This window comes from Bombina bombina, chromosome 11, assembly GCF_027579735.1.
Source record: "Bombina bombina isolate aBomBom1 chromosome 11, aBomBom1.pri, whole genome shotgun sequence".
NCBI lineage: Eukaryota > Metazoa > Chordata > Amphibia > Anura > Bombinatoridae > Bombina > Bombina bombina.
In genome coordinates this window covers 19,815,319-19,831,008 of record NC_069509.1, presented here as the reverse complement: position 1 = coordinate 19,831,008, position 15,690 = coordinate 19,815,319, and the positions used below count along the sequence as shown (strand labels likewise).

At 39.7% G+C, this 15,690-nt stretch overlaps 1 protein-coding gene across 1 annotated transcript in view; it reads left to right on the top strand.

The window, feature by feature from the left end:
* Window positions 1–14,184, top strand: part of LOC128641566 (uncharacterized) — a 55,170-nt gene extending 40,986 nt beyond the window's left edge. The window contains exon 4 of the mRNA XM_053694106.1: window positions 13,675–14,184. Within this exon, the coding sequence (XP_053550081.1) occupies window positions 13,675–13,970 (296 nt within the window). The 3' untranslated portion in view covers window positions 13,971–14,184. The remainder of the gene's footprint in view (window positions 1–13,674) is intronic.
* The last annotated feature ends 1,506 nt before the right edge of the window (window positions 14,185–15,690 follow it).

Genomic DNA, 15,690 nt, shown 5'->3' with positions numbered 1-15,690 from the left:
TCTCAATCTTGAAGTCCTCACCTTCTGTTTCTCAACCTCCTACCCTTCTTGATTGTAAGTTCCCACGGAATAGGGCCCTCAATTCCTCCTGCATGTGTTTGTAATGATGTCCTGTCTCTTACAAGTTTTATATCATTGTTTTATTTAAATGAATTGTATCCATGGACAGTAGGTTATTGCAGTAGTCAAGTCGGGAAAGAGTGTTTTAAAGAGGGTGAGTAAACTGTTCACATTGTATGTCTGTTTTAAAACGGGGGTGATCCCGAAATGTCACAATTAAAAGAGTATTCTTTCAATTAAGACCCAGTGAGTGCCTTCTATTTTCTGCAAGTGTATTGTATCTCTATGCGCACCCTGGGCATAATAGGCAGTATTGGCCTTTACCTACTTCACCAGGAGTGCTTTTCCTTCCTCAAAGGGCAATGCCCATCAAATGCCCTTTTCAGGGCAATGGGTAGTTTAGGTTTTTTAGTGTTAGATTTTTTATTTGGGGGGTTTGGTTGGTGGGGTGTTTTACTGTTAGGGGGGACTTTGTGTATTTTGAATGTAAAAAAGCTGTTTATCTTGGGGCAATGCCCTGCAAAAAGCCCTTTTAAGTGCTACTGGTAGTTTATTCTTAGAGTAGGGGGTGTTTTTATTTTGGGGGGGGGGGGATTTTCATAGGGATTAGGTATAATTTTTTAAAATTTGATAATTTTGTTTTTTATTTTCTGTAATCATAGATTTTTGTATGTTCTGTAATTGTAGCTTAAAGGGACAGTCTACACCAGAATTTTAATTTTTAATAGACTGTCCCTTTAATTTATACTTAGTTTATTTTTTATTTTTAAAGTAGTGTTAGGTTTTTTTATTTTAACAGTAACTTTAGTATTTTGTAATTTGGGATCATTTAGGGGGTGTTAGGTTAGGGGGCTTAATAATTCAGTTATTTATTTGTGTTGTGGGCTATGGTGGATTAGGGGTTAATACTTTGATAGGTAGTTTGCTTTGTTTGCTTTGGCAGTTTAGGGGTTAATACTTTAATAGGTAGTTTGCGTTGTGGGCTTTGGCAGTTTAGGGGTTAAAACTTTAATAGGTAGTTTGCGTTGTGGGCTTTGCCGATTTAGGGGTTAATACTTTAATAGGTAGTTTGTGTTGTGGGTTAATGGCTGTTTAGGGGTTAATTCTTTGATAGGTAGTTTGCGTTGTGGGCTTTGGCAGTTTAGGGGTTAATACTTTAATAGGTAGTTTGCGTTGTGGGCTTTGGTGGTTTAGGGGTTAATACTTTAATAGGTAGTTTGCGTTGTGGGCTTTGGCGGTTTAGGGGTTAATACTTTGATAGGTTTATTGCGTTGTGGGCTTTGGCGGGTTAGGGGTTACTACTTTAATAGGTAGTTTGCGATGTTGGGGTTGGCGGATTTAGGGGTTAATTTTTTAGTTATTACTTGCGGTGGGGGTTTGATGGCGGATATAGGGGTTAGTGGTTTAATTAAGTTTAAATAGTTTAATTGCGTTGTGGGAGGGGGTCGGTTTAGGGGTTAATACTTTTATTAGTTCCGATGTGGGTTTGATGGCGGATATAGGGGTTTTACATGTCGGGCTTATTTTTGGGAGGCGTATTACACTTTTTTATGGGAGATTTGATATTTTTTTTAACTTTTCTTAGGCGCCGATAGTTTCTAAAATGGCGTAAGTCACTGGCGACTCCAGAAATTTGTATTTACGCTCATTTCTGGACATCACTAGTTTACCCGACTTACAGCACTTTATGATTTGCCGGCGCCGTATATATGTAATAGCCCGATGTGCGAGGTGAAATTACGGGAGGCACGGGTTGCAGCGCTTGCGCTGAAGCCTGCGCCGTTTATATAATCTCGCCCCTAATTCTGCATGGCTCTTACCTGTCTGAATACCACAGAAGAAAATTCATACCCCGGGACATTCAGGGTAAGAAACACCCCTACCATAGGGAGGAAGAACCCCAGTTTTTGCACCAAGTGGTGCAACATTTTAAATAAGTGCTCACTGGATTTGGTGTTCTTGGTGGTTGAGGAAGTGACCAGACTTCTGGAAATAAACTGAATTGATGTAAAAAAGCATGAAGATTTATATCTATGTACATTAGAAGCTAAGAAAGAAAAGGACTGGATCAGTAAAATGCAGGAGGAAGTAAAGAAGTACGAAAATGAGCTCATTACATTTAAAAATAGAAAATTTGAAGATGTGACGAGCGACTATAAGAACAAAAGTGTAAATAGATGGCAACTAAGCCCAGAGGAACTTATGCAGTATCGCACCAACAGACCATGGAGACAAAGATACTACAGGAATAGACCAATAGGTACTGTTGATAGCTCAGGGAACAGCTCAAACTCGGAAAATACAAACATGCCCGTATCCTTACAAACTAACAATATGAGTGGAATGATTACTCATTAAAAAAAGGAGGAAGGAAGAGGACCCATACCAGGAGAGGGGGGGTACAAACAGGCCCCCAAGACCTCCAAGGAGGGGGAGCAGGATGAGAACCGTATTATCAATTTGAGCGAACATGTCCTAACTACAGATGAAATGATGGTTTTAAACAAAGGATTATCCTTCATTCCAACTAAGTCAGATGATTTTGATATTTACATACATATTCAGAAATTCACCAGAAATCTAAGACTCAACAATTTTTTTCAAGAAGGAGAGCAGAGAGGGGAATGCAACGCATTCAGAGGAAAAAGTACCTTTGACCCCCAGAGCAGCAATGCATCCATTTAAACGTTTTTACGCCTTATGCTCCAGGAGGCTAAACATACCAACAGATGTATTGTAGGCTACAGGAATAATCTCTAAGGTGAAAGGGAGGAATTGAAAACCTTACAGAGCGACAATAATATTGTTCTGAGAGAGGTGGACAAGGGGGCGCAATTGTCCTGCTTAATTATAAAGACTATCGGGAGGAGATAATGAGACAACTGGGAGATCAAACCACCTATAAACCGTGTGTCTAGAGGTGTGGATACAATGCACTAACCAGAGCATCAGTGTGGGAGGGATGTAAGTAGTCCTGTCACGCCAGCTGCTGTCAGTCAATGAGCCAGAGGTATCTGATAGGTCAGGGGGGCGCGCCTCTATGTGGTTAGCAATAGGGGGAAAGATATATACTGTTCAAACAATAAACTCCATAGTGAAACAGTGTCAGTGCAACAGGCTGCAATCAATGGGATAGATATACAGTTGCAGTGAATAGTCATTAGGAAAATGTAATATGTATATCTATCCTATAATAGGCCAAGTGTGTTAGTCCGAAACTGTCATGCGCAGTAGAGACTGTGCGAGGACAAACACACCTGGCCTTCAACAAACTGACCTGTCCACTGCAAGAACTGTAGGTATGACGGGGACAGTGTCTGATGTGACAGGGGTGGGGCTGGGCGTGACAGGGAAAGGGTCGGGCATGATGGGGTCGGGCGTGATGGGGCAGGGCCAGGTGGGAGTGGCCATGGCCATGAGAAAGAGAGAGCAAAAGAGAGGGGGGGGAGAGAGAAAAAAAAGGAGAGAGAGAGCAAAAGAGGAGAGAGGGAGCAAAAGAGAGGAGAGAGGGAGCAAAAGAGAGGAGAGAGGGAGCAAAAGAGGGGGGAGAGAGAGCAAAAGAGAAGGGAGAGAGAGCAAAAGAGAGGAGAGAGGGAGCAAAAGAGAGGAGAGAGAAAGCAAAAGAGGGGGGAGAGAGAGCAAAAGAGAAGGGAGAGAGAGCAAAAGAGAGGAGAGAGGGAGCAAAAGAGAGGGGGGAGAGAGCAAAAGAGGGGGAGAGAGAGCAAAAGAGAGGGGGGAGAGTGAGAGCAAAAGAGAGAGATGAGAGAGAGAGCAAAAGAGAGGGGAGGGAGAGAAAGCAAAAGAAAGGGGGAGAGAGAGAGAGCAAAAGAGAGGGGGAGAGAGAGTAAAAGATGGGGGGAGAAAGAGCAAAAGAGAGGGGGAGAGCACAAAAGAGAAGGGGAGAGAGAGAGCGCAAAAGAGAGAGGGAGAGAGAGTGCAAAAGAGAGGGGCGAGAGAGAGCACAAAAGAGAGGGGGGAGAGAGAGAGTGCAAAAGAGAGGGGGAGAGAGAGAAAGAGAGGGGGAGAGAGAGCAAGAGAGGGGGAGAGAGAGAACAAAAGAGAGGGGGAGAGCAAGCAAAAGAGAGGGGGGAGAATGAGAAAGAGAGAACAAAAGAGGGGGGGAGAGAGAGAGCAAAAGATAGGGGGGAGAGAGAAAGCTCAAAAGAGAGGGGGAGAGAGTGCAAAAGAGGGGGAGAGAGAGAGTGCAAAAGAGAGGGGGAGAGAGAGGGAGCAAAAGAGAGGGGGAGAGAAAGCAAGAGAGGGAGGGAGAGAGAGAGAGAGCAAACAAGGGGGGGAAGAGAGAGCGAAAGAGATGGGGGAGAGAGAGCAAAGGGAGGGTGGAGAGAGAGAGCAAAAGAGAGGGGGAGAGAGAGAACAAAAGAGAGGGGGAGAGAGAGAGCAAAAGAGGAGAGAGAGCAAGGGGCGGGACCGCTGTACTGCAAAAAATGGCCCGTGTAAACGGCTTTTAGGGCTAGTATATATATATATATGTGTGTGTTAAAGCCCTTACATCCCTTTATTTTTTGTCAAAGACCTTATGGCCTCTAGTTATCAACGTGTCTACTTACCTGCCTTCGCCGGCCCCAATACGCCCGCCTAAGCTCGCCTACCATCGCCGCAGCTCGCCAAAGCTATCAATAAAGCTGTCAAAAAGCCGCGCACCAAGTACGGGGCGATGAGCAGCGGACTGTGATAGTTATCGCTCATCCGATCTCGCTGCTCTTCGGCTTTTTCCCAGCTTTATTGCTAGCCTGTCACTAAGCACCCACACTAAACTACACTGTTCTACCCCCTATACAGGCGCCCCCGGAGCCCCCCGCAACTAAATAAAGTTAGTTTCCCCTAAACCGCCGCTCCCGGACACCGCCGCAACTATAATAAATGTATTAAACCCTAAACCGCCGCTCCCGGAGGCCACCGCCACCTACATTATACCTAGTAACCCCTATCCTGCCCCCCCTATACCGCCGCCACCTATAATAAATTTATTAACCCCTATCCTGCCGATCCCGGACCCCGCCGCAACTAAATAAATTGTTTAACCCCTAAACCACGGCACCCGGACCACGCCGCCACCTATATTAAACTTATTAACCCCTAATCTGCCCTCCCTACACCATCGCCACCTCTAATAAATTTATTAACCCCTATCCTGCCCCCCCCACACTGCCACAACCTATAATACATTTATTAACCCCTATCCTACCCCCCTACACCACCGCCAATATAATAAAATTATTAACCCCTAAACCTAACACCCCCCTAACTTAAATATTAATTAAATAAATCTAAATAAATATTACTCTTATTAACTAATCCTATTTAAAACTAAATTTTACCTTTAAAATAAACCCTAATATAGCTACAATATAACTAATAATTATATTGTAGCTATTTTAGGATTTATTTTTATTTTACAGGCAACTTTCAATTTATTTTAACTAGGTACAAAAGTTATTAAATAGTTATTAACTATTTAATACCTACCTAGTTAAAATAAAGAGAAAATTACCTGTAAAATAAAAACTAACCTAAGTTACAATTACACCTAACACTACACTATCAATAAATTATTCCTATTTAAAACTAAATACTTACCTGTAAAATAAACCCTAGCGGCTAGATTTAGAGTTCTGCGGCCAAAGGGGTGCGTTAGCTACGCGTGCTTTTTTCCCCCGCACCTTTTAAATACCGCTGGTATTTAGAGTTCACAGAAGGGCTGCGTTAGGCTCCAAAAAAGGGAGCGTAGAGCATATTTACCGCCACTGCAACTCTAAATACCAGCTTTGCTTACGGACGCGGCCAGCTTAAAAAACGTGCTCGTGCACGATTCCCCCATAGAAAACAATGGGGCAATTTGAGTTGAAAAAAAACCTAACACCTGCAAAAAAGCAGCGTTCAGCTCCTAACGCAGCCCCATTGTTTTCTATGGGGAAACACTTCCTACGTCTGCACCTAACACTCTAACATGTACCCCGAGTCTAAACACCCCTAACCTTACACCTATTAACCCCTAATCTGCTGCCCCCACTATCGCTGACCCCTGCATATTATTAACCCCTAATCTGCCGCTCCGTGCACAGCCGCAACCTACATTATACCTATGTACCCCTAATCTGCTGCCCTTAACACTGCCGACCCCTATATTATATTTATTAACCCCTAATCTGCCCCCCACAACGTCGCCGCCAGCTACCTACAATAATTAACCCCTAATCTGCCGAGCGGATCTCGCCGCTGCTCTAATAAATGGATTAACCCCTAAAGCTAAGTCTAACCCTAACACTAACACCCCCCTAAGTTAAATATAATTTAAATCTAACGAAATAAATTAACTCTTATTAAATAAATGTTTCCTATTTAAAGCTAAATACTTACCTGTAAAATAAACCCTAATATAGCTACAATATAAATTATAATTATATTGTAGCTATTTTAGGATTAATATTTATTTTACAGGCAACTTTGTAATTATTTTAACCAGGTACAATAGCTAGTAAATAGTTAATAACTATTTAATAGCTAAAATAGTTAAAATAATTACAAAATTACCTGTAAATAAATCCTAACCTAAGTTACAATTAAACCTAACACTACACTATCAATAAATTAATTAAATAAACTACCTACAATTACCTACAATTAAACCTAACACTACACTATCAATAAATTAATTAAATACAATACCTACAAATAAATACAATTAAATAAACTAACTAAAGTACAAAAAATAAAAAGAACTAAGTTACAAAAAAATAAAAAAATATTTACAAACATTAGAAAAATATTACAACAATTTAAAACTAATTACACCTACTCTAAGCCCCCTAATAAAATAACAAAGACCCCCAAAATAAAAAAAATGCCCTACCCTATTCTAAATTAAAAAAGTTCAAAGCTCTTTTACCTTACCAGCCCTGAAAAGGGCCATTTGCGGGGCATGCCCCAAATAATTCAGCTCTTTTGCCTGTAAAAAAAAAATAAAAATACCCCCCCCCCAACATTATAACCCACCACCCACATACCCCTAATCTAACCCAAACCCCCCTTAAATAAACCTAACACTAAGCCCCTGAAGATCTTCCTACCTTATCTTCACCATGCCAGGTTCACCGTTCCATCCTCCGAAGTCTTGATCCAAGCCTCCGAGGTCTTCATCCAAGCCCAAGCTGGGGCTGGCGATCCATAATCCGGCTGAAGTCTTCTATCAAGCAGCGGCTGAAGAGGTCCAGAAGAGGCTCCAAAGTCTTCATCCTATCCGGGAAGAAGAGGAGATCCGGACCGGCAACCATCTTGATCCAAGCGGCATCTTCTATCTTCATCCGATGACGAACGGCTCCATCTTGAAGACCTTCAGCGCGGATCCATCTTCTTCTTCCGACGTCCAACTGAAGAATGAAGGTTCCTTTAAGGGACGTCATCCAAGATGGCGTCCCTCGAATTCCGATTGGCTGATAGGATTCTATCAGCCAATCGGAATTAAGGTAGGAAAATTCTGATTGGCTGATGGAATCAGCCAATCAGATTCAAGTTCAATCCGATTGGCTGATTGGATCAGCCAATCAGATTGAGCTTGCATTCTATTGGCTGATCGGAACAGCCAATAGAATGCAAGCTGAACCTGATTGGCTGATTCCATCAGCCAATCAGAATTTTCCTACCTTAATTCCGATTGGCTGATAGAATCCTATCAGCCAATCGGAATTCGAGGGACGCCATCTTGGATGACGTCCCTTAAAGGAACCTTCATTCTTCAGTTGGACGTCGGAAGAAGAAGATGGATCCGCACTGAAGGTCTTCAAGATGGAGCCGTTCGTCATCGGATGAAGATAGAAGATGCCGCTTGGATCAAGATGGTTGCCGGTCCGGATCTCCTCTTCTTCCTGGATAGGATGAAGACTTTGGAGCCTCTTCTGGACCTCTTCAGCCGCTGCTTGATAGAAGACTTCATCCGGATTATGGATCGCCAGCCCCAGCTTGGGCTTGGATGAAGACTTCGGAGGCTTGGATCAAGACTTCGGAGGACGGATCGGTGAACCTGGCATGGTGAAGATAAGGTAGGAAGATCTTCAGGGGCTTAGTGTTAGGTTTATTTAAGGGGGGTTTGGGTTAGATTAGGGGTATGTGGGTGGTGGGTTGTAATGTTGGGGGGGGGTATTGTATGTTTTTTTTTACATTCAAAAAAGCTGAATTATTTGGGGCATGCCCCGCAAATGGCCCTTTTCAGGGCTGGTAAGGTAAAAGAGCTTTGAACTTTTTAAATTTAGAATAGGGTAGGGCATTTTTTTATTTTGGGGGTCTTTGTTATTTTATTAGGGGGTTTAGAGTAGGTGTAATTAGTTTGAAATTGTTGTAATATTTTTATAAGGTTTGTAAATATTTTTTTATTTTTTGTAACTTAGTTCTTTTTTATTTTTTGTACTTTAGTTAGTTTATTTAATTGTATTTATTTGTAGGTATTGTATTTAATTAATTTATTGATAGTGTAGTGTTAGGTTTAATTGTAGGTAATTGTAGGTAGTTTATTTAATTAATTTATTGATAGTGTAGTGTTAGGTTTAATTGTAACTTAGGTTAGGATTTATTTTACAGGTAATTTTGTAATTATTTTCACTATTTTAGCTATTAAATAGTTATTAACTATTTAATAGCTATTGTACCTGGTTAAAATAATTACAAAGTTGCCTGTAAAATAAATATTAATCCTAAAATAGCTACAATATAATTATAATTTATATTGTAGCTATATTAGGGTTTATTTTACAGGTAAATATTTAGCTTTAAATAGGAATAATTTATTTAATAAGAGTTAATTTATTTTGTTAGATTTAAATTATATTTAATTTAGGGGGGTGTTAGTGTTAGGGTTAGACTTAGCTTTAGGGGTTAATCCATTTATTAGAGTAGCGGCGAGATCCGCTCGGCAGATTAGGGGTTAATTATTGTAGGTAGCTGGCGGCGATGTTGTGGGGGGCAGATTAGGGGTTAATAAATATAATATAGGGGTCGGCTGTGTTAGGGGCAGCAGATTAGGGGTACATAGGTATAATGTATGTTGCGGCGGTGTACGGAGCGGCAGATTAGGGGTTAAAAAAATATGCAGGTGTCAGCGATAGCGGGGGCGGCAGATTAGGGGTTAATAAATATTATGTAGGGGTCGGCGGTATTAGGGGCAGCAGATTAGGGGTACATAGGGATAATGGAAGTGGCGGCGGTGTACGGAGCGGCAGATTAGGGGTTAAAAAAATTTAATAGAATGGCGGCGATGTGGTGGGGGCCTCGGTTTAGGGGTACATAGGTAGTTTATGGGTGTTAGTGTACTTTAGAGCACAGTAGTTAAGAGCTTTATGAACCGGTGTTAGCCCAGAAAGCTCTTAACTACTGACTTTTTTCTGCGGCTGGAGTTTTGTCGTTAGATTTCTAACGCTCACTTCAGCCACGACTCTAAATACTGGCGTTAGAAAGATCCCATTGAAAAGATAGGATACGCAAATGGCGTAGGGGGATCTGCGGTATGGAAAAGTCGCGGCTGCAAAGTGAGCGTTAGACCCTTTCCTGACTGACTCCAAATACCAGCGGGCGGTAAAAACCAGCGTTAGGAGCCTCTAACGCTGGTTTTGACGGCTACCACCCAACTCTAAATCTAGCCGTAAGATAGCTACAATGTACTTAATAATTACATTGTAGCTATTTTAGGATTTATATTTATTTTACAGGTAACTTTGTATTTATTTTAGCTAGTTAGAATAGTTATTAAATAGTTATTAACTATTAAATAACTACCTAGCTAAAAGAAATACAAAATTACCTGTAAAATAAATCCTAACCTAAGTTACAATTAAACCTTACACTACACTATCATTAAATTAATTAAATAAATTACCTACAAATAACTATAATTAAATACAATTAAATAAACTAACTAAAGTACAAAAAATTAAAAAAGCTAAGTTACAAAAATAAACAAATAAGTTACAAAAAATAAGTTACAAACATTTAAAAAATATTACAACAATTTTAAGCTACTTACACCTAATCTAAGCCCCCTAATAAAATAACAAAGCCCCCCAAAATAAAAAAAATACCCTACCCTATTCTACATTAAAAAGTTAACAGCTCTATTACCTTACCAGCCCTTAAAAGGGCCTTTTGCGGGGCATGCCCCAAAGAAAACAGCTCTTTTGCCTGTAAAAGAAAAATACAACCCCCCAACATTAAAACCCACCACCCACATACCCCAACTCTAACCCAAACCCCCCTTAAATAAACGTAACACTACCCCCCTGAAGCCGTCTTCAGCCAGCTGACCACAGATGGAACAGAAGAGGAGATCCGCAGCGGCAGAAGTCATCATCCAAGGGGCGCTGAAGAAGTCTTCCATCCGATTGAAGTCATCATCCAGGCGACGTCTTCAATCTTCATCCATCCGGAGCGGAGCCATCTTCAGACGAGCCGACGCGGAGCTATCCTCTTCTACCAACGGACTAACGACGAATGACGGTTCCTTTAAGTGACGTCATCCAAGATGGCATCTCTCGAATTCCGATTGGCTGATAGGATTCTATCAGCCAATCGGAATTAAGGTAGGAAAAATCTGATTGGCTGATGGAATCAGCCAATCAGATTGAAGTTCAATCCGATTGGCTGATCCAATCAGCCAATCAGATTGAGCTCGCATTCTATTGGCTGATCGGAACAGCCAATAGAATGCAAGCTCAATCTGATTGGCTGATTAAATCAGCCAATCAGATTTTTCCTACCTTAATTCCGATTGGCTGATAGAATCCTATCAGCCAATCGGAATTCGAGGGATGCCATCTTGGATGACATCACTTAAAGGAACCGTCATTCGTCGTTAGTCCGTCGGTAGAAGAGGATGGCTCCGCGTCGGCTCGTCTGAAGATGGCTCCGCTCCGGACGGATGAAGATTGAAGACGCAGCCTGGATGATGACTTCAATCGGATGGAAGACTTCTTCAGCGCCCCTTGGATGATGACTTCTGCCGCTGCGGATCTCCTCTTCTGTTCCATCGGTGGTCGGCTGGCTGAAGACGGCTAAAGGTAGGATGATCTTCAGGGGGGTAGTGTTAGGTTTATTTAATGGGGTTTGGGTTAGAGTAGGGGTATGTGGGTGGTGGGTTTTAATGTTGGGGGGGTTGTATTTTTATTTTACAGGCAAAAGAGCTGTTTTCTTTGGGGCATGCCCCGCAAAAGGCCCTTTTAAGGGCTGGTAAGGTAATAGAGCTGTTACCTTTTTAATGTAGAATAGGGTAGGGCATTTTTTATTTTGGGGGGCTTTGTTTTTTTATTAGGGGGCTTAGATTAGGTGTAAGTAGCTTAAATTGTTGTAATATTTTTGAAATGTTTGTAACTTATTTTTTTTATTTTTTGTAACTTAGCTTTTTTATTTTTTGTACTTTAGTTAGTTTATTTAATTGTATTTAATTGTAGTTATTTGTAGGTAATTTATTTAATTTATTTAATGATAGTGTAGTGTTAGGTTTAATTGTAACTTAGGTTAGGATATATTTTACAGGTAATTTTGTATTTCTTTTAGCTAGGTAGTTATTAAATAGTTAATAACTATTTATTAAATATTCTAACTAGCTAAAATAAATACAAAGTTACCTGTAAAATAAATATAAATCCTAAAATAGCTACAATGTAATTATTAATTACATTGTAGCTATCTTAGGGTTTATTTTACAGGTAAGTATTTAGGTTTAAATAGGAATAATTTATTTAAGTATAGTGTAGTGTTAGGTGTAATTGTAACTTAGGTTAGTTTTTATTTTACAGGTAATTTTCTCTTTATTTTAACTAGGTAGGTATTAAATAGTTAATAACTATTTAATAACTTTTGTACCTAGTTAAAATAAATTCAAAGTTGCCCGTAAAATAAAAATAAATCCTAAAATAGCTACAATATAATTATTATTTATATTGTAGCTATATTAGGGTTTATTTTAAAGGTAAGTATTTAGTTTTAAATAGGATTAATTTAGTTAATAAGAGTAATATTTATTTAGATTTATTTAATTAATATTTAAGTTAGGGGGTGTTAGGGTTAGGGTTAGACTTAGGTTTATGGGTTAATAATTTCATTATAGTGGTGGCGGTGTAGGGGGGGCAGGATAGGGGTTAATAGGTATTATGTAGGTGGCGGCGGGGTCCGGAAGCAGCGGTTTAAGGGTTAACATATTTATTATAGTGGCGGCAGGGTCCGGGAGCGGCGGTTTAGGGGTTAATCAGTTTATTATAGTGGCGGTGGGCTCCGGGAGTGGCGGTTTAGGGGGTAATACATTTATTTAGTTGCGGCGGTGTAGGGGGGGCAGATTAGGGGTGTTTAGGCTCGGGTACATGTTAGGGTGTTAGGTGCAGACATCTCCCATAGAAATCAATGGGATGTCGGGCAGCAGCGAACATGAACTTTCGCTATGGTCAGACTCCCATTGATTCCTATGGGATCCGCCGCCTCCAGGGCGGCGGGTTGAAAACCAGGTACGCTGGGCCGGAAAAATGCAGAGCGTACCTGCTAGTTTTTTGATAACTAGCAAAAGTAGTCAGATTCTGGAGTGACCTAAGAATTGATCTGTGTCGGACTGAGTCCGACGGATCGAAGCTTACGTCACTAAATTCTACTTTTGCCGGTCTCTAGCCTTTGATAACTAAGGCGAATCAGCCTTGCCACAAATACGCTGCGGAATTCCAGCGTATTTGAGGTTGACGGCTTGATAACTAGAGGCCTATACCTTATATCTTTGAGCACTTTTTAAAAAAAAAAAAAAATTATGAATAATTTGTTATCAGATATCGTAACTGACCTTTTAAATGTATTTTTGTTGTGTTTAGTGTAACTTTTATTCAACTCACTATCCTTTGCACAAGCTTTCTAACCTGGCGAGCATAAATCACGATTGCGCTCTTCTGTTTTCTTTTAACTTGTAATAGGAGCAATCTTTTACTTGTGCACAAGGCAAAAAAAACTATATCACCACTTGTAATCTGGCCTTTAATAGGTGAACTGAATTGATCTAAAGAGTTCATGCACGTATATTGTTCTGGAAATTTAAAACAGAGACACATCACTAAATGTTTCTAAAATTTGTTTCCTTTGTATGAAAGGGACAGTCAACACCAGAATTGTTGTTGTTTAAAAAGATAGATAATCCCTTTATTACCCATTCCCCAGTTTTGCATAACCAACACAGTTATATAAATATACTTTTTACCTCTGTGATAACCTTGTATCCAAGCCTCTGCATTCTGCCCCCTTATCTCAGTTCTTTTGACAGACTTGCATTTTAGCCAATCAGTGCTCACTCCTCAGAAAATTCACGTTTGTGAGCTCAATGTTATCTATATGAAACACATGAACTATTCCCTCTAGTGGTGAAAAACCATTGAGATTAGGGGTGGCCTTCAAGGTCTAAGAAATTAGCATATGTTCCTCTTAGGTTTAGCTTTCAACTAAGAATACCAAGAGAACAAAGCAAAATTATTGATAAAAGTAAATTGGAAAGTTGTTTAAAATTGCATGCCCTATTTTAATCATGAAAGTTATTTTTGGACTTCACTGTCCCTTTAATTCTTCATTTATTGTAATCTCCCCTAGGACTGGTTCCCATTGTGGTTCTCACATTTAAATCACAAGGAAAACTGACTGAAGTTGAGGCAACATTTAGAAACATGGGAATCGATAACATATTCAAACTGGAGAACTTCACCCAGACCGACTGCCTGAAAATCCGATCCAGACACGAGGAAGTTCTAAAATTCCTCTGTGAGGTTCTAAAGGACGTGAAATATCGTATGCGAGATAAGAGGAATCCTGTAGAGGAGAGAGCTGAGCGCAAGAAATTTGTTCTGACGTTTACTCATAAAACCGATGTGAAAGCAGTAAGAAAGTGAGATAGTCATTCAAGTAACTGAGATGGTCGCACATCTTAAGTGAGGAACGGACATGAACTAATTATTTCAGTTGAGACAGTAACATAAAGGTTTCTCTTGCAGTATCCAGTAAAGATCTTGTACTAATGAAAGTGTTAATTGTACCTGGTGTTTTAAGAGTTAATGTTTTATTTTCTATATTTTATGAGCTACTTAATAAACAAATAAAACCAGATTCTGCTCATGTTATTTCTAACACACGTGTGAATATTAATCATTGGCATCAGTGACTGAAACGAATAACATCTTCTCAAATGATTATTCAGTGGTTGATCCCAACATCAGTTCAGCTTTATTCATTGAGTAATAGCAACAGGAGGATCCAACTCATTTTATCACTGACATCTATTTATATATCCTCATTATACCCTTTGTATCACCCTTCTCACATTAAGAGCTCGATTTATCAAGCCCTTCTCCTCACTTCAACTGCAGGTTCACAAGATAACCTGCAGTCAGGATTTATCAAGCAGCGGTCATTTAACCAGGGAGATTGACAGTTCCTGCAGGGGGTGGTGTTGCAGATAAATGTAAAATGGCGCTTGCAATGTTAAATTCGAGCAGGGAATTGCTGCCGCCAGAGGAGAGAGACGGACAGGGGCGAATATGTTCGGCCTTTCCATCCCTGATTGATAAATCGAGCCCTAAGTGCATTTTTATCTGTCTCTGTATCTGCCTCTGAAGGGCTTTATTACAGTCAAAAACAAATAGGCAAACAAGATCATCTGATAGATAGATAATGGATGGATAGATAGATAGATAGATAGAGACAGACAGACAGACAGAGATAGATAGATGATAGATAGATAATAGATGGATAGATAGACTGACTGACAGATAGGTATATAGAAGATAGATAGACTGACTGACAGATAGGTATATAGAAGATAGATAGATAGACAGATAGATAGATAGATTGATAAGTAGATAGATTGACAAACATACATAGATGATAGATAGATGATAAATAGATAGACAGACAAGACAGACAGACAGACATATATATAAACAGATAGATAGATGATTGATTGATAGATGGATAGATAGATCAATAGATAAACTGACAGGTACATAGATGATAGATAGATAGGAAGATAAAGACAGACAGATATATATGATTGATAAATAATAAATGGATAGATAGATAGGTAGATGATAGATACAGACAGACAGAGATAGATGATAGATATGTAGATAGATACAGACAGAGATAGATGATAGATAGATAATAGATGGATGGATAGATAAATAAAGACATAAAGACAGACAGAGATAGATGATAGGCAGATAATAGATGGATGGAGGGATAGATAGACAGGCAGATAGATAGACTGACAGATAGGTATATAGATGATAGATAGACAGACTGATAGATAGGTAGATTGACTGACAGGTACATAGATGATATATAGATTTATAGATACATAGATGATAAATAGACAGATAGATGATAAATAGATACACACAAGACAGACAGATACATATACAGATAGATAGATGATTGATAGATGGATAGATCAATAGATAAACTGACAGGTACATCGATGATAGATAGATAGATAAAGACAGACAGACAGACTGACAGAGATAGATGATTGATAAATAATAGATGGCTAGATAGATAAATAAAGACAGACAGAGATATATTATTGATAGATAGATAGACAGATAGGTACATAGA